At 44.0% G+C, this 19296-nt stretch overlaps 1 protein-coding gene across 2 annotated transcripts in view; it reads left to right on the plus strand.

Moving 5' to 3' along the window:
- Nucleotides 1–2040: 2040 nt before the first annotated feature.
- LOC135324502 (DDB1- and CUL4-associated factor 10-like) overlaps nucleotides 2041–19296 on the plus strand; it is a 39725-nt gene continuing 22469 nt past the window's right edge. The window contains exons 1-2 of one of the 2 annotated variants that reach the window (XM_064501038.1): nucleotides 2041–2461; nucleotides 7448–7561. In XM_064501038.1, the coding sequence (XP_064357108.1) occupies nucleotides 2103–2461; nucleotides 7448–7561 (473 nt within the window). In that variant the 5' untranslated portion in view covers nucleotides 2041–2102. The remainder of the gene's footprint in view (nucleotides 2462–7447; nucleotides 7562–19296) is intronic. The other variant, XM_064501039.1, reaches the window with a different exon arrangement.

Consider the following 19296-nt stretch of genomic DNA (forward strand, 5'->3'; position numbering starts at 1 on the left):
CAGGTCATTGTGAACTGGAAACTGGCTGACCTGAGTGATTGGCACCTGGTGATTCAGGAGTTTGCTCTTGTGGTTTGTTGAGCTAATAATATAAGAGCATTTCCAGAAGCTGGAGGTACATGGTTTTGACCACAAAGATGCCTGAGACACAGGCACAACCTGTATGTGTTGTTTGTTTTTTGCCACACCTAACAGTATATCTCACCATATTTACCTGCATCCAAACCAAGGAATTCCCCACTGTGGGTGGGGACACTCCAGGAAAAGGAGAAAGCAAGCCAAGAATGCTTAACATAGCTCTCCAATACCTATAAATTTGTAAGACTTCTATCAAACTCTTAATTCTGAAGCTAATGTGGTTAACTATTGAATACATAAAGGGTTTAAAAAGCTAATACCAGACCAACCACAAGGGATCAGATGAGATGGGCCTTGCTTTCCTCCAGTGTGCAGAAGTCTAGAGAGATTTTTTCAACTATGTGCCAATTGGAATGTGTTCTTTGTATATTTCTTTTTTTCTTTTTTCCTGAAACAGCTGAATGATAAACTTATCTTAGCACTTGCTTTTAATGTGCAAAGTGGCTGGGTAACATGATATGACTTATGAGCTGTTTCATAACTTTTCCCATCAACTCCATAATTTGAGGGTTAATGGAATAGAAGTCTGATTAGCAGAAAATGAAAGCTTTTTTTATATTTGAGTGAAGGTGGGAAGAAGAGGGCATAAGCTCTGTCCTTTTTCTTACCCTATTGATATTGCCTGTGTAATTGCTCATTTACTTCACTAGGGCTTGATTTCTGCATCCTCCTTCTGAAGCTCCATCTGAGTCAAAACCCCTGATGCTGCAGGAACAGTTGCCTCAATAGCTGTCAGGAATTGTGCCCTGTGGCATATCACCACCATTGATGAGGATATGTATAATGGTCTGAGCAATGTTGCTGGACCCTTCTTAGCACCAACTGCTGTAGCTTTTCACTGTGCTCTAGGCCTGGCTCTTATACTGGCCTCTCCCTAGCACTGGCTAAAAGGGTGCTTGACCCACCCTAATCAAGGGCCACCTGGATCAAAGGCCCCAACTCCCTCCGATCAGGGGCAACCAAGAGAGCTTCTTTTAGAAGCACTAGTGTGAAAGTAAGGGGAGGATCTGGATTCTTATCTGTTCTGTTTTTGAACTTCTGGGATTGGTAATACCATAGATTCCTTTTTTTTCTTAATTTTTCTTTTGTAACTGAATCATTGGGGGAATAGAATTTTCCTTCTCACAAGCAAAAAGTGAATTTCTTGACTGTGTTGAAATGCCATACAAAGCCATGCTTATGACATGTGATTGTCTTATCTTGTATATGTTGGCACAAAATGTAACGTTATGATCCTTGACTCCACTTGTAAGGATAACAGCTAGAAATATAACTTCTTTTCAAAGCAGTTGGGCCTTATGCAATGTGTGTACACATGTATGAGAATTGGGGGGGGGGTGGGGAATTGGTCCAGCTATTGCTGATGGAAATGTGAAGAAGAAGCTGGGAGCTCAGTTGATGTAGAAGCTAGCTGTGGAGTCTTTGGATCAGGCCTTTGGGAAGGTTAGTTCATGGAACCCAGTTCTTGTTACCAAGCCAGGGAGCACTGTGCACAGCAGAGCAGGGAGCCTTCCCTGCTAAGCTGTAGAATGATAGTGGATGCAGGGCTTCCCTGTGCCTCATTCCTGGCGGGTTTCTATAAACAGAGCTCACATTCTGTGCATCTCTGTTCTGCTCTTTTCTTTGTATGCAGCAGTAGGGGCAGTGTAGTTCAGCCTGGGCACCTGCAGGGCATGTTCTCCTTCTCCAGGAGGCTTCAGGGTGGGCTCCACTATTGCAACTCCTGCTTTAGGCATAGAAGGGACTTTCAGGAGGTGGAGGAAGCCGGGATCCAGCTGGAGCACGTAAATCACAGCTTCACTCAACGGGCCATGTCTCTTTGCAGGGTAATATTTGGGGAGTGCAGGAGGAGGTGTCACGTGATTGGGGGAGGGTGTGTGTCCGGAGAGGCGGGTCATGTGGCGACAGTCGTGCATGCGTAGTGGGGGGGAGGAGGAGGAAGCGACGTCTTTCCTGCGTTCTTGATGATGCTCATGGCTGGGACTGAGGGGGGGATGAGTGCATTGTGCGGGAAGGTGGAGGCTCCCATGAGGGAGTCCTCCGGTGGTGGTAGTAGCCAAGTGGGTGTGGCTCTAATCCCCATCTCGCCTTCTGGTACAGAGTCTCTAGCCAAGTCGCCGCCGCCCGCCTCCCCGAGGGCGGGGGGCGGCCTGTTCAGGTGGCTGCACGGGCGCTGCCTGGGCCGGAGCGCCGCGGTGGATCCGGCCCGCGACACCTTCCGCGCCATGACCGGGCTGTACAGCTCCATCCAGCCCGCCGACTCCGTGTACCTCAGCACCCGCACGCACGGCGCCGTCTTCAACCTCGAGTACTCGCCCGACGGGTAAGTGTTCTGACTCCGGCCGGGAGGTTGCAGTTCCCCTCCCCCACGCGCACACAGACGCACGCACACACACACACACACACACACCCTTGTCTGACTTCTGGGGAAGTATGGATCCTGTCCCCTCTTCCCTCCATGGCCCTGCCCTGACTCATCTAGAGGCTGCGTGTCCCCCCCTGCAATTACGTAGCGCTGGCCACTGGGGGCTATGTCTTCCCCCCTTACAGCTCTGGCTGGGATCTGACTTATTTGTGGGCATCTGGTCCCCATGTACATGCACAGACTTGACCCCCTTCTGACCACCGGGGAGTTATGGCTTCCTGGCACTCTTACAAGTCCCCCACCTGTTGGGGGAAGAGGTTTCTTCAGGGCTGGATCACAGGATAATTGTCCCAGGGCTCTCTGCTTGTGCTGTGATGGGTAACACAGCCTTGGCTTTTCATAGCAAGACATCCTTCAGATTGGTGACACCATGCCAGGATTCAGCCAGGGCTCAGTTTTGCTGACTGTAAGTATGAATGGTGCCATTGCCTTTTAGCACAACTAAAAGGAGCAAAACCTGTTTTGGCTTGTGGTGGTTGTATGCATCTGTTGAGGATTCCAACTTAAGCTACTGAGTAAAAATGTGTACACCCTTGTTACCTCTATGCTTTTTGCTTATGATGGGGGTGTTCACCCAATGGATGCAGGTAAATGGCAGGGGGTAGCCTGAAGTCTAGCATTTGGCATACATCCTTTGGGAGTGAATCAAGACATACTCTGGGGGAGACTGAAGGACATGTCTTGTAAAGCCCAGTAGGACCAGATGTGTTCTTTGTGCTGTGGGGCATCTATGTCTCCACTGTGCAACAGTGTAAAGTGTTCACTTACAATTGCATGGCCATCAAGTTTTGATTTTTGTCTGGTTTATTCTTTTCACTCAAGTCTATCAAATGCATTACAAACAAGGGGTGCTGAACAGCACTGATAGAATAGGAGAGTTATGACAAATAAGGGTATTTTTCCCCAAGTAGCTATAACAGTTCCTACTGCCTGTCAGTGTCATCAGTATCTTTGAGACCCCCCCCCCCCTTTTTTGGGGGGGGGAGGGAAGGGAGGCAAAAAACTAAGGCAGGAGGTTGAGAACAAGTTGGGACTATTTCTTAAAATGTCTATGCTAGTTGGAAAAAATGTGTGACATCCTCAGAGCCCTAAACTGCTACTTCTGTGTGAGGTATGGGCTTGAAATAGAAACTCTTTTTTTGATTATCTGAACTCTGTGGGTTTGCATCCAATGCTCACAGGCTAGAGGTGTACTTCTCCAGATTTACGTGAAAGTATAGACAGTTGAATGTTAAATCAAGTAAGAGTTGGATGCATCTTAAATAAGGAAAACAAGAAGTCCTGCTCAAAATAGAGCAAGCTAAGTTTAGAAATGTCTGTATATAATTGTCTTGCAGTATTCTTTCATGTTAATTTTCTTGGTGGAATGAGACTGTGGCCCACATTGGGCTCAGTGTTTTATGTTTGGACAGTCAAATTTGAAATCTACGCTACCTGTGACAACTAGTCAGCTTTTCAGTTTTCAGGGAATTTTCATCAGAGTGGAGTTGTAGTTTCCCTGATTACCTGGACTCATGACAGTTTTACCTTGGTAATGCTTTGATGGCAACATTCAACGCCTGGTATGTTCTATCAGCATTTTTTCAAAGAAGGGCAAATTTAAGCTCTAATAATTATCAAAAACAGTTGGGGGCAATTATCATGTTGCAACAAATTCATTCCTTTCATAGGTTGTCAGCCACGTGTTCTTTGGTATTAACGTGAGCTTCCCAAAGCACTGAGTGAAGCCCTCAGCTGAGTTTGGCATAGAGGAAAGAGGCTAGGGTCTTGCTTAGGCTAGGACTCTTCTGCTAGCTTAGCTACAGTGATATGTTGGTAAAATCCCTGTGTGTAGATGTGCCATGCTAGCATAAAAAGTGTAGATCATGATAATGTGTGTTAGTGTTACAACTGCACTCTGGCTTAAAATTATTTGTGCGAGCTTTTACCAAAAGGGGCAGTTCTGCATTCCTGCTGCTTCCCTTGTGCCAGTGATAGCACTTGTGAGGTTGCACTGCAAGCTAGATCAGAGACTTTGTCCAGCTTAAAATGAATCCAGCAAAAAGAATCTGTCTGCAAAGGAATCTGGTCCCTAATCTGTCATGTTTTTTGGCTGGCTGAGTGCTAGGGCCAGCAATCTGGACTTAAATTAGGTTAAATCAATCATGGCCCTGCATCACAGTTACATTAATGCCAAATGAAACAGCCCAAGCCTTGTTTATTTCTCCCTTCATCCTGTGCTACATAGACTCAAGTTAGAGCAGTCACAGGCCTGCTCTAACTCATGCTGTCCAGAACAGTCCTTTACATCGGTGACTCACAAACTCTTTGTAGCCTAGCCTCACTTAAGAGAACTGGCAGTGGGCAGCTGTTTTGCTTTCTTGTTCCCTGCCCATCCTAAGGCTGTTTCTAACTCCTCAAAGTACTATTCTAGAGCCAGGGAGCAGCCCTCTCTTGGGCTGAGGGTCTCGCCTTTAAGATGTTTGTATATCACCAGTAAGACCTGGCCTATCTTTTGAGAGTTGCTGCTTGAGGAGTCATTTTGCTGACCAGGGGTTTGGTGGGGCATACTGCCCTCTTGCCATAACTCAGTCTGTTGTACAGTTTTTGTACTGGTCAGAATTTCTGTAATGCTGGAGAACTCCTTAGCTTTCACTTTAGGGCAACTTCACTGACAGTTCAGTTTGGTCTGCTAGAGTAGTGTAGTCTTAGTGGTATTGAGAATCAGATTTATTTAGCATTTATAAGCCAGGTGTTGTTATTCTGTGGTAATGACTTAAGCCAGGCTAGGCTAATGCAACAGTGGACATTCTCCCCAAATTATGGACAGTTGATGCTTTCTGTGCCTCTCTGACTTTTGTAAGCTTTGACTTCTTTCTTATAAATGTGTCCATGGGTAAAATATCCTGGAAAGGGTCTTAGATTTTCAGCTTCTAGGAAAAGTTTTCAACAATCGATTTCCACAAATGGAGGGATGACCATGAGTGGAGGTCTTTTCTTCATATGGGAAAGAAAAGGTGCATTTTAAAGTGGGTAGCAAAACCAAGTTCCTGAAAGGTCCGTTCTCCTCCCCCCCCCCCCAAATCAGCTGATCTAGTAAGGTGTTATCTCTTGCTCCAGACCTTTTCTTGTGTGTCCTTAGACTAGCAATGACAGGCCATTTTGGTGGCTGGTGCCAAATTACTCTTAAAAAGCATTGGTAACAATTAGCCACAGTGTCAGCCCAAGTCTGTGATAATACCAAATTTAGCCTGGTGCTGATGCTTTGCTTTTGCTGCCTCTGGCCATCATGTCCACAATAATGCTGTCATGTTCAGAAAACAAAACACTTCATCAAAGAATTAAAGGTTTGTCATTGCAACTAACAAGTGATATCTGATAGCAATCCCCTTTTGACTTCTTGCTACTTTAAAAGCTGACACTCATTCCAAATATAAAGTTTTAGTGAGAAATGGTTGAGTTGTAGAATGGCCAAATGTTTTTAAAAAACCTTCTGAACAATCTAATTTCTGTCTTGGATGTGTGCTGGCTTCATGCTATTTTGATGTAGGAAAAATAGACAGTCAACAAAGCTGCTTGAATAGTCAGGTTATTCATAAAGAATGTTATTGGGGTTTTTTTGTTGTTGTTTTTTTTTTAGTTTGGTTTTAAACTTCTGTTGAATAGCACACTCAGTGTTTCTCTTCTTCCTACTGCTTCTGGATTGAGGCCAGACTGAATAGCCATGCAATTCAAATTATGTAGGGAGAGAATCTGAAGCAGCAAATTTGGTTGTACTTTCAGCAGCAGCTGCCTGATATGAAATTGTTATCTAATTTTGTTAATAATCTTTAATGCTTTTAGAGGAATACTGTCATAGTTGATAATGGAGTGGGATTGGGGAAAATCTGTTTTCTTATGTTGTCTGTCTCCTGATTCAAGCTAATACAGTGATATTGTAAATCATCCAAAAATGTATCTGATAACTGGTCAGTGCGTAACATATGACTAACATTTGAGTACTCTAACGCTTCTGCCAAATGCACTTCCTTGTGTAGTGCAACCTCTCTCTATTGCATTGTGTAGAGCCTTTCATCTGATGGTCTGGTGCCACTCTTAAATGCAAATTATTAAGTTTCTTAAAACCCTAGAAAAGTGCTGTCAGTGAGTGGATGGAGGGGGACTGCAAAATAAGCATAGTCAAATGGGAAATCTGCAGTAGAACTTGAGAATAAAATTCTCTTACTCTTGGCTACTGCCATCCTATTTTTTTTTTTTGCCTTTCCTTCCTGCAGTAATCACAAAATCTGTTCACACAGAAAAAGCTGCAATTTTCATGCTTAGAACAGAACTTGATTATTATTTTTTTTTCAAGCCAAGAACCACTGGGTTAGAATACAAAGCACTGCATTGATGGGACAGAGTGCCCTCAAATAATGTTTTGTTTAAAACTGTACTAAATATACTTAACTGTGTGAATTGATTCATGTTGTCATTGAATCTTATGAAGTACATAGCAGTTATATGCCTTTTTTTATATGGTTTTATAAAACACAATTAAAATGGTCATGTAGCTTGTCTGATAAGTATACTAGGTGTGCATCAATTTATGCCAACAGACAGGCTGAAAAAGAGATAAGGTCTCTTGAACAGGTGGTAGAGGAGTTAACTGAATAAAAGAGCATATAAGTTTCCACTACATTTTTGTGAATTAGAGGGGGCTTGAAAGAAGTTATCTGCAAAAAGGCAATTTAAGAATATAAGCACTGTGTAGAATCTGTGTGGTGTGAACATAAAACCAAACTGAATAACTGTGAAGTGGTGTTTCAGTGAGGCTAGCTGAATGGAGGTTAGCTAGGTGTGTGGAAGCATCATGGCCTTTCACTAAGCACAAATACACTTCCTTTTTTCTGTGCCCTTCTTCAGGTCAGTGCTGACAGTTGCTTGTGAACAGACTGAAGTCCTGCTTTTTGACCCTATATCTTCGGAGCACATCAAAACTCTTTCTGAAGCTCATGAGGACTGTGTAAATAATATAAGGTCGGTCATAAAAGAATAAAATTCATATTTTTTTCTGAATTTAGATACTTGTTTCACAGAAGTGTGATAACTTACTGTGTTCTGCCCTCTTTTGGGGGAGAGAGGGAGGGAGGTTGTGTAGCCATTAGGTTGCAGTTTGTAGCATACTGTTTTCCTTCTCCCTTGTGTTGGGGTTGTGTGTGGAAAGGGAAGAACAACGAAGCCAATAGAGGTGGTGGTGTGTAATGATGTCAGTGTTCTTTTTTGATGCAGGAGCTGCAATTTGTGGGAGGGGAGAAGTATGACTTCAAGGCAGTGCTGCCTGCTTTAACTGAGTTAGAGTGCCTGAACACTTTTTAAACAATGTTAACAAGCAATGTAGATTTATGTTTAAAGTATAAGGCCAAGACTAAATGAACAATGCTTTCATGTAAGATTTTTTTCCCCTTTAATTATATTCTACATTTTTAGCTGTTTTGGGTCTGAAGATAGAATTCCATGTGTGAACTTGAAGTACTTTTTTTTTTTTTTTTTTTTTTTTTTTTTTTTTTTTTAAAGCATCTGAACAGTATTGCTGCCTCTTTACCCAGTTCCTTCAAGCTTCAGCTAGGCTGAAAGTGGTCAATTCCACTTTTCCGATCCCTGTAGGGTGCAATAAAATTGTCACTGTCAGTTTCACACTTCTGCTTTGCAAAAAAAAAAAAAAACAAAAAAAAACCAAAACAAACAAACAAAAAAAACCTCTGTGGGAGCGTTCACCACCAAAATGCCTGGATAAAGTGCGGAGTACTGATGTTTTCCCAGGTTCCTGAAGTAAACATGGATACAGGAGCTGCCTGTCCTTCTTAGAAACAGAGATTGAAGCTTTAGATCTGTTGGATGTCTTTCAGACAGAGGCTAAGTGAAAGACGGGTAGCTGATGCACGTAGAGTGGTACAGCAAAAACTGGTTTTAGTAGTGCTGGGATTTTTTTGCTAGCGAGCTTCCCTTCCTTGCTGTGTAGTTATTTGGAATATGGGAAAAGCTGTTTTTAGAGAATATCGTTCATGCTGGATATTTGTTCCAATATCAAAACCTCCCTTGTATTGTAACTTACCAGGTTCTTCTCTTGCATTTTCAAAATAGCACATGGTGTTTTAGATGCCTCATGTGTCGGTGGGTTTTTTTTGTGTGTGCTTAGTTTACAGGTAAAGCTTGCTGAAAAATAGTCACGTTGCCAACATATCTTGAAGTCAAAGGGGAGCTAGATTTTTTTCCATTTTCATACATCTTGAATTCAGTATCTGAACCCTGGTGAGGATGGTTTGAGTGCAGGGATTCCAATGAGCTGTTTTTTGTCATGTCTCAGAACCAGCATTTCATTTGCAGGCTCCTTGACCTGTTAGCCATCTCTGCAGTTAGTCATGCTGCTCTTGAAAACTGATCTCACCCCTTAGTTGCTGTGCTCTTCTGGTTCTTCTGCCACTCTATTTGCTTGTTCAAAGGATCCTTCTGCTTTCCTCTTCAACTTTGTGTAGTTTCACAAGTGTATTTTTGGTCCTTAAGTCTTTTCTCTGTGTAATTTCATTTGCATGCCAATTCCTCTATTGCCTTCAAGCAGATAACTTGCAGATTGCTTACCATCTGACTAGGCTCTTTTATATCCTTTAGGAGTGGTCTTATGCTATTATCTTATTGGTGGGCTTACAGAAAAAGGATTAGCATGTGCAATATGCTGCAATTTTGTTGCCATCCCTCCTGCTGTCAGAATGCAGGGTCTTCCACTGATGAGTTGTCTTAAAAGAGCGCATGTCTTAAAGGCTTGACAGAAAATATACATTCTTCAATTTGGCTGACTAGGAAAGGTGTTCCTGATTATCAGTACAAGTCATTCCTTTAACCCTTGTTCTGCTGTTTCTTCTAGTTTATGTTCTATTTTAAGCCTCATGACAGCATTCACAAGCTAAGTGAACCATGGTTGCGAGGTGTTCTGGTGGGCTCCTAGTCTCCCAAGAAGGGATGTGGCAGGGTTGGGGGGGGGGGCAGCTTCCTCCTAGAGTGGCAGCACCTGCATGTGGCTCCCATTTGCTATTTAGTTGCTCCTTAAGGGGCACCATGACTTGAAGCACTGTGAACAGGGGCTCAGCAGTTCATGGAGTAGGGTATGGGCAGGGTGCTGGGCTGCTGCTCGGGCTGCCATTTGTGGTTGATACTCTCAGTTTGCATGATGGTTCTGGGCTCTGCTTCCAGTTCTTCTGGGAGCTTCTGGCATCTTTGGATCTAGGCTACTGCTGGGAAAGGCTGACTCCTGACTAGGGAGGGTCAAGCACAGAGAACAGCAGATATGTAGCAGTTGTCACAGCAGTTAGCACATCGGGGTGCAGAGGGGCCTGGCACTTCTACTCAGGGCTGGGTAGGGCTGCTTGCAGGTGGTGCAACAGTGATCTCAACACGCAGCAGGGAACACACTCTGGCATCAACTGGTGCTAATGCCCTTGGCATATTGGAGGACTCAACCCAGACAGAGCTCCAGGGGGAGGATGCTGCTGCCCAGGTTTTGGGCTGCAGAGAGTGCCTGGCATCTCCCTGGGACTGGGGGCAGTGGTGGCCTCTCCTGTGAGAGATGTGCTCTGGTCAAGGCACTGAATCACCAGGTGAAGGAGCTGCAGGAAGAGGTGAGCAGGCTGCGCATCATCAGGGAAAATGAAGAGGAGATTGACAGGGTCTTCATGGAAGCTCTGCAGAGACAAGAGCCTGAGCCACACAGAGCAGGGAAGGAGGGACAGCTGGAGGTCATGGTCAAACAGGAAGTGGAGGGTGGCTGCCACAATGGGGAAGGCTGGAAGCTTGCAATTTCTGGCATCAGGAAAAAGGCTTCTGCTCCACCTGTAGAACTGTAACTTCAGAATAGGTATAGTGCCCTGGGCACTGGTGAGGCCAAAAAAGATTCATTGGGGATTCATCAGAGCCAGCTGAGCCCAAACCTTGTGTCCACATGAAGGAGAAAGTGTGTGATAGTTATCGGAGACTGCTTCCTGCAGGAGACAGAGGCACCAATCTGCTGATCTGACCTGATGTCTTGGGAGGTTTGTTGCTTGCCAGGAGCCAGGATCTGGGATGTTGCAGAAGGGCTGTCATGGCTTGGCTGGCCCTCAGGCTATTACCCCTTGCTGCTTTTCCATGTGGGCACCAACAATTTTGCTAGGGGTAACCAGAAGCATATCAAGAGTTTCTACAGAGCTCTGGGGGCAAGGGTGAAGGGCATGGGGGTCCAGGTGGTGTTCTCCTCAATCCTGCTACTGAGAGGGAAAGGCCGGAGAAAAAGTGGGCTCATCCAGCAGGTCAACACCTTGCTGCATAGCTGGTGTCAAAGGCAGGGCTTTGCCTTCTATGACCATGGGACCCTCTTTGAGGAGTGAGGGCTTCTGAGCAGGTATGGGATACATCTGATAAGGTGGGGCAAGAGTGTCTTTACAAACAGGCTTGCTAACCTAGTGAGGAGAGCTTTAAGATAGGTATGCTGGAGGAGGATTACCATAACCTGAAGGGAAGCAGCAAGGGCACAAGGGGTGGAGCAGATGTGTCCTGGGGACCAGAAAGACATGAGGAGATGTGGGAGGATAAACAAAAGGGAACACATGAGGAGAAATGTGAAGAGACATGTTTGGAGAAATGAAATGGAGGAGGCAAGTAAAAGGGGACATTGTTGGGGATGCAGCTGGAGATGCACTCTTGGAAGGAGGCACTCCATGCTGGAGGAAGTACACCTCTGAGGGGACTGTGGCCTGTGGAGGAAGCCATGCTGGAGCAGGTACACCCCCAAAGGGATTGCAGCCCATGGAGGAACCCACACCAGAGCAGAGGAAATGAGTAAGAAGCTAGGAGTAGCAGAAGAAAAGAGTAAGAATCAAGGAGCAGCAGACAGAAACCACTATGCACTGACCCCAACCTCCTGCACTGCCTGTCACCTCACTGAGAGGTTTGGGAGGGACTGAGTGTAATGTGCAGGCAAAACAAGGAGAGTTGAGACTAGGAAGGGGGGAGGGGAGAGGTCTTGGACTGAAGTCGAGCCTATGGAAAGGGGAGGAAAGGTGTTTTCCCTAAATGTTTGTTTAACTGTCTTCTTCCTTTCTTTCTCAATATCTGAATCAGTAATTAAAAGTTTGTTAATTGGCAATAAATTAAATAAGGTGAAATTCCCAGAGTCGAGACTGTCTTGCTTGTGACAACCTGCTACTTCCAAGCAGAAGAACTGTTGGATGATGTGAAGGTCAAGGGCAGCCTTGGCTGCAGTGACCATGAGACTGTGGAGTTTAAGATCCTGAGCGAGCAAAATAAACAGCAGAATTACAACCATGGACTTAAGAGTAGATTTTAGCCTGTTCAGAGACCCGCTTGGTGGTAGCCTGTGGGAAACTGCCCTGGAGGGCAAAGGGGCCTAGGAGAGCTGGCTAATCTTCAAGGACAGCCTCCTCAAAGCATGAGTCTCATCCATTCCAATGTGCAGAAGGTTGACCAACCATGGCAGCTGGTCAACCTCACCTCAGTCCCTGGGAAGATTATGGAACAAATTCTCTTAGAAGCCATTTCTAAACATATGGAAGACAAGAAGGTGATTTGGAGCAGCCAGCATGGATTTACCAAGGGCAAATCATGCTTTCTATGATGAGGTGACTGGCACTGTGGAAGAGGAGACCGCAGTGGATGTTGTATACCTTGATTTTTAGCAAGGCCTTTGACACAGTTTCCCATAGTCTCCTTCTCACCAAATGGGTGAGATATATGGGCTGGACAAGTAGATGAGAAGGTGGGTGGAAAACTGGCTGGGCTGCCTGGCTCAAAGAGCTGTGATCAGTGGTGTGAAGTCCAGCTGGTAGCCAGTTACTAGTGGGTTCCCTCAGGGACCAATACTGGGCCTGGTACTGTTTGTCTTCATTAACAACCTGGATGATGGGATGTAATGCACCCTCAGCAAGTTTGTGGATGACACTGCTTTGGGGAGAGCAGTCAGTACACTGGAGGACAGGGCTGCTAGTCAGAGGGACCTGGGCATGCTGGAGAAAAGGACTGACTGGAACCTTATGGAGTTCAACAAGAGCAGATCCCAAGTCCTGCATCTGTGATGGAATAATAACAATATAGGCTAGGGGCTGACTGTCTAGGAAGCAGCTTTGCAGAAAAGGATCTGGGGGTCCTGGTGGACAACATAGTTGAACATGAATCGGCAGTGTGCCCTTTCAGCAAAGGAGGCCCACCGCATCCTGGGCTGTACTAGTAAGAGTGGAGCTAGCAGGTCCAGGGAAGTGATCCTTCCCCTCTATTTGGCAATTGTGAGACTGCATCTGGAGTGCTGTGTCCAGTTTTGGGTTCCCCAGTACAAGAAAGATATTGACCTACTCAAGCGAGTCCAGTGGAGGGCCAACAAGCTGGTCAGGGGGCTAGAGAACATGACGTACAAGGAGAGGCTGGGAAAACTGGGCTTGTTCAACCTGGAGAAGAAAAGGCTAAGTGGAGACCTTATTGCTGTCTACAACTACCTGATTGGAGGATACAGAGAAGGTGAAGCCAGAGTCTTCTCAGAGATGCACAACAATAGGAAAAGAGGCAACAGACACAAGTTGGAACACAGAAAATTCTTTTTAAATATTAGGAGTTTGTTTGTTGGGTTTTTTTAAACACCATGAGGGTGGTCAAGTACTGGAACAGTCCACCCAGAGAGGTTGTGGAATCTCCATCCTTGGAGGCGTTCAAGACTCAACTGGACAAAGCCATGAGCAACCCGATCTAATTAGACCGGCTTTGATCAGGGGGTTGCACTCGACCTCTGAAGGTCCCTTCCAACCCAAAACTATTTCATAGAATAATTTAATTTTTAATAGTAAATTCTGAAGAGTCCATCTCAAAGGCCATGCAGGATGTACAAGGAGAGGCTGGGAAAACTGGGCTTGTTCAGCCTTGAGAAGAGAAGGCTAAGGGGAAACCTTATTGCTGTCTACAAGTACCCGAGCAGAGGATACAGAGAAGATGGAGCTAGACTCTTCTTGGAGATGCATGGTGATAGGATGGGAAGTAATGATGAACACAAGTTGGATCATGGGGAAATTCTGATTAGATATGAGGAAAAAAAAGTTTACCATGGGGTTGGTTAGATACTGGAGCAGGTTGCCCAGAGGCTGTGGAATGTCTGTCTTTGGAGGTGTTCAAGACTCGACTGCACTGAGCAACCTGATCTAATTAGACCTGTTTTGAGAAGGGGGTTGGACTAGATGACCTCTTAAAGTCCCTTCCGACCTAAATTATGTGTCTATGATTGTATGTTCATATTTTATTTATACCTATCTTAATTTTTCTGTTACAGCTCTCTACAGTCCCCCTCTTGGTTCAGACAGTGTCCGCATTTGAATGAACTATATTTATGTTGTCGATTTCCTTTCCCCCAGTAGGGGATTGAATCAGGGGAGACCCAGATCACTACCAGTGTTTATTAAGAACAGCTTAATTAATAAAAGATGTTCTATTAATAGAATCAAGCTGTTACAGTTAATAGGAGATAACTATTCATACAACACATTCAAATATTCCCTCACACAGTTCACTCACAGACAGTCCCTCATAGTTACCCAGTTGGAGCAACAGCTAAGAGGCCAACCCCAGCTGTATACTCAGAAGCAGAGGGTTGTACTGATGAGCCAGTGACTTCCAGGTAGGTGTTCAGAGAGTCCTTCAGGGGTCCCTTGTTTCATGAGATGTGTGTATAATCCTGTAGTCTTTGTCTGCATATAGCAGCCACGGCCCTCTTGGGTGTAGTCTGAGTTACACAACCCATTGCTGATGCCAGTGTGTGCTGGTGGCCTTGGACAGATTTTGCACGCTTTTGGTGTTCTGAGTTCATTGGTTCTTGCAGATTCAACAGGACCACTAGTTTTTGGAGCTTATCAGTCTTTGGGAGACCTTCACACACTACTACTCAGCATGTACTTTTCCTCTCTTCAGCCTGCTGTTTTCCGGTAACTATTTTTCCATCTAAGCCTATAGGTATCTATAGAATCCATTCATGCAAACTTGCACAAAAAGAGGCCTTTATGACATTAACATACAGATACCTTGTGATTCATTCTAATATATTGACCATCTGGATCTCACAGATTTTAAAAAATATTTAAATATTGGGATCTTCAGTCATATTAACCATAGCACAAAGGCACACAAAGTGCCATGTATGCCATGTAGTGCATTGCAATATACTAGCACTATTGTTAACAGTAGTTTGTGACCGCAAGGTGGGAAAGGGAGGGTCGGATACTGGCAGAGGGAGACACTCAAAGTTTGTGAGGGGTTAAACAGGGTAGATTTAATGAAGGCCTTAGACTCCAAGCTGCACGGGGAGCCCCGGGAACCGCACCGAGGGGTCGCCGATGGGAGGCTGCTGGACGCACGGGTCGAGTGCCCAGGCGGGACTCACCTCGTTGTATCCCAAGGGCCCCTTAAATCTGCTAGAGCTATTTCCTTATCTCAGCTGTGCTAAGCTTGAGTAGCTGCTGGCCGGGAAGCAGCTGGACACTGCTGACAAAGCAGAATATGCATGCCTGGCCCTGACGGGCATTCGGTCAGTGGGTAGAGAGCACACTCTGGGGCTGCTACCACGTCCTCTGCCAGTCGCTGACTCCTCGCCAGATCTCCCGCAGGTGCTCTCACTACACCTTTGAAATACAATTAGTGTTATATCCTATAGTTATTTCCTTTATAGTATAGCTGATTAAAAATGCTGTACCAATGGTGAATAGTTAGGATCTCTCCATCATTTTCTAATTGCAGTAACCATTGGCTTTCTAATAAAATATCAAGTTGCCCAGCTTGGTGTCTCTTTAATAATGCTTTAGCTTCTTGTTCTCTTTGTTGTGATTCCCTAATAAGTTTGTTCTAGTAACCCCATACAAATTCTAGTGTGGTGTCCTTCCATGTTATCTAAGCATGATTACACCATAGTTGATGCATGATATGGGTGGATGCTACTGATGCTTCACCCTTTATCTGTACATGAGAGACATTACACATACATTTGTCTGCAGAGGGTTCAGTTTTTCTAATGCAATCCCCACCAAACTGGATGCAGGGAAACAACACACACACATCTATTTCCGGTAACATGAGAATCTTGAACTTCTAACTGGTACCATGTAAAATTAGTTATTGCCTCAGTAGGAGCAAAGGATTCTTCAGATTGTATCCTAGTAGGACAAACTCATTTGTTATAACTTCATTTTTTGTAATGTATTTCTAGATCTCTTAATGCACCACTAATCCATTGAGCTCTCAGACTGAGTATCCAAAATGACTGATGGATTAGTCTGTTTAAATGTTCAGATTCCATTATAATATGCATTGCAGTATTGCTAGCACTATTATTAACAATACAATTTGAAATGCAATTAGCTTTACATCATATAATTATTTCCTTTAAAACAGCTGATTAAAAATAGTGCACTGCTTTGCATTACATTGACACCCCCCCTCCCCTGAAAAGCAAAACCCAAATCAAACCAAAAAACAGCCAACCAGATAGAGTTAGAATATCCTGTCCAGGTCAGGTTAGTGCTCTTTTTAATCCACATATAGTACAGTCCCTTAAAATTGGAAAATTTGTCAGTAACACAGGATTTGTCTCAGTATTCTGAAACACAATGTTATTGATCCATTGCATTCATTTTTTGCCATCCTCAAGGTAAGGGAAGTAAATGCATTCATTATTTGTTGTTGATATCAATCATGGGAGGTACATCTATCTCCACTGAGAAAAATGGGGTTTCTCTTGTTTGAAGATATATATATATATTTTTAATCACTGCAGTCTGTTCCTGTTCTTGTTTCTCATGTTTCTAACTTTAGCCATGATAATTGACCTGTAATGTAAAGTATATCATCCCCCTCTTATGCATATGACAATCAAAACAAAAAAGAAACTAGCCAAAGCAAAGCTAATGTATTTAGACATCCATCTGTCCAAAGGAAGCTGCTCATTTTTGGTTTTGTTACCTTTTATTATCTTATATCTAATAGGTATCATTAGTAGTTAACTCCTTTTAGCTGGGATACAGGTACCCACTTACCTTTTGGCTCTCTGAGAAAGAGGGCTCATGTAGTTGCTGACTGTAAAGGCTCCTTACCATTTAGTTTGTAAGTTATGTTTTTTGGGTGTCAGTTTGAGGTACATGACTTGAGTCCCCTGCTTCCCATACATGCATATCCAAAGGAGCACCTTCACTTCTTTCTTTCCTACTTCTCTCAATTTTTTCTTGTATCTCTACTCCTGATGCATCTCAGTCACCCAAGCCTAAAACATCTTCTTCCATGGCAGTTTCTGGTGACACCAAGGGTATAATCAACTGCATTTTTGTTCCAAACAAAACCTGGTAGGTTTGGATCCCAGTTTATGGAGTCCCCTGGTGGCAGAAAATTTCTTGAAACGTTTTTCTATAACTGCTGCTATGTGCTGCTTTGCAAAAAAGGCCTCTGCCCATCCAGAAAAGGAATAGATCACTACCAGATAATATTCGTCACCACAGACTGTCTTTGGCAGCTTATATATGTAATCTATCCATTGTAATGTCCGTGGTCCTACAGTCCACTTGTGCACCAAGGGGAGCTGACTTGTTTTTGGTCTTGTCCCCTCTTGTGTGCATTTAAGGCAATTTTTTTTAACTCGGTTCCTAATATCTGCTTCTATGCCTTCCCATGTTGTAATTTTCTTGACATCCAACTTTCATGTAACATTTCATGGCATGTTTATCAATTCTACTTTCTCTCTTTCCATTTCCTGTTTGTTTTGATCCTGTTGTTTTTGTTGTGTTCTAGTAACTGCCATTGCTGTTTGTTTCATGCCCCCTAGGCTGGCAGCCTTTTTAGCAGCTAAATCCACCTTATTGTTTCATTCAGCTTCTGGGTTCTCATTCTTTTGGTGAGCCTTTTACATGTCTAATTTGTAACTGGTTTCCAGGATGTTTTCCCCATGTATGAATCTTATCTCATCAATTCCTATTTAAAATTAGCTTTCAATCACCTCTTGTCCTAATCAAACATCCAATATAATATTCTCTCCATGCAGTAATGAGAATCAGCTAAAATCATGACCTGTCCAGCTTTTTGTTGTCTGATGACCTCTAATATTGCCCTTAATTATGCATGCTTGGCTCATCCACTTGGCAGTGCTCCCTGTATTTTATCCCTGTTTGTATTTAGAGCTGCATAACTTGTGCATTGCTTTCCCTCAAAGCATATAGAGCTTCTATCAGTAAACCAAATTTCATTTGCACTATGGTTTTGTGTTAACTCTTTAAAATCTTCTACAATCTAATGTGTAGGACATTCCACATAAATGTTTGAGTGCTTGTATTCTGCTCTCTCACTAATAAGGACATGTGTTAAGAGATCAGGTTTGTTTAAACTTTCAGAGGTTACTCCACAGTTCATCAATAATAATGGTCAGTCGGCAATATAGGTATTAGAAACGCTACTTCCTGTCAGTAACCCCAATAGAAAATACTTTAAAGGAGAGCGTATTGCCTGAACCCCAACAGAGGTTGTACATGTAAATATCAATTTTTTGCACTGCCCAAACATCTGCCAAACGCTCCTGCTCAGAGGCTGAATAATCCAATTATAGTTCCACTAGTTTTCTGGATTTATATGCTACTGGGATGAGCTTGCCCTTTTCATCTTTACAGCAAAACAGCTGCAAAGGCTCCTGGTGTGGTGTCTAATTGAATGTAAAAGGGATGTGGTGAATCTGGCATTTTTAGAGCTGGGGCTTGAAGAGCTGGTAACTTTAATTGCTTTAGTGCTTCCTGGATCCCAGTCCCACTGTCTCTTCTTCTTTAACAGCTGTGTTAACAGGCACACTATGCCTATATACTTAAAAAATGTGCTGTCACAAGAAATGAAATCCTCCCAATACCACTCTCAGTGAATGTTCATCTATAGGGCAGACATTTTAACCCAAGTTTCAATGTTCTCTTCTCTATCTGCCTTCCCTGATGTGATAGCTCTAGTAAGCCAGTCAGCAAAGTTATGACTATCAAGTTTTCCCAAATCCTCAGCCATCACTTGGAGATCCCTAGAAGTAGCAGGCAGGGCAGTTATGGTTTGAGATTTTGTATCACCCGTTCAGTCTACAGTGAGGGATACCTTCCTCACTGTGGAGGACTGGCTTGAGGGCAGAGGTCATGTGAAGATTGAACAACTAAAGGAAGCAGAACTAAGTATATATCGCACACAGTTGATGTGAGCCAAGTCCCGTACGAGAGTAAAAACAGCTAGAGCCAAGGACACATTGTCCTTGGCTCCAATGTGTTATCAATGATTAGTCCTGGGAACTTGCGGGTGATGTAATGCAGAAGTTGTTGGGGTAAACAAAATTGCTATTACCAATAAGGAGCTCAGCCTTTGCAATATGTATGAGCCTGATTAGTCCTGTGCTATATAAAGGAAGATCACGCCTAATAAAGAGGAAGTACGCTGATCACTCATATTGAGCGTCTGGGTCTTCCCTCCGTCGGCTCCTCCCGTGCAAGTTTCCAACAAATGGCGCCCGAACAGGGACCCTGCCGGTCAGGGACTCGGTGATCAAGAACTCAGGAGTCGACAGAGTGCTAGAGACAGCTGGTCCTGCTGTGCTAAAGGCGACGAGACACAAAAGGGGGTCTACGTGCCAGAGCTACAGAGGAGGTGGAGAGGACACAAACAAAGGGGGTCCGTGCCCAGGACGAGACGGGGTCCTGCCA

The sequence above is a fragment of the Dromaius novaehollandiae genome, chromosome W (genome assembly GCF_036370855.1).
Source record: "Dromaius novaehollandiae isolate bDroNov1 chromosome W, bDroNov1.hap1, whole genome shotgun sequence".
NCBI lineage: Eukaryota > Metazoa > Chordata > Aves > Casuariiformes > Dromaiidae > Dromaius > Dromaius novaehollandiae.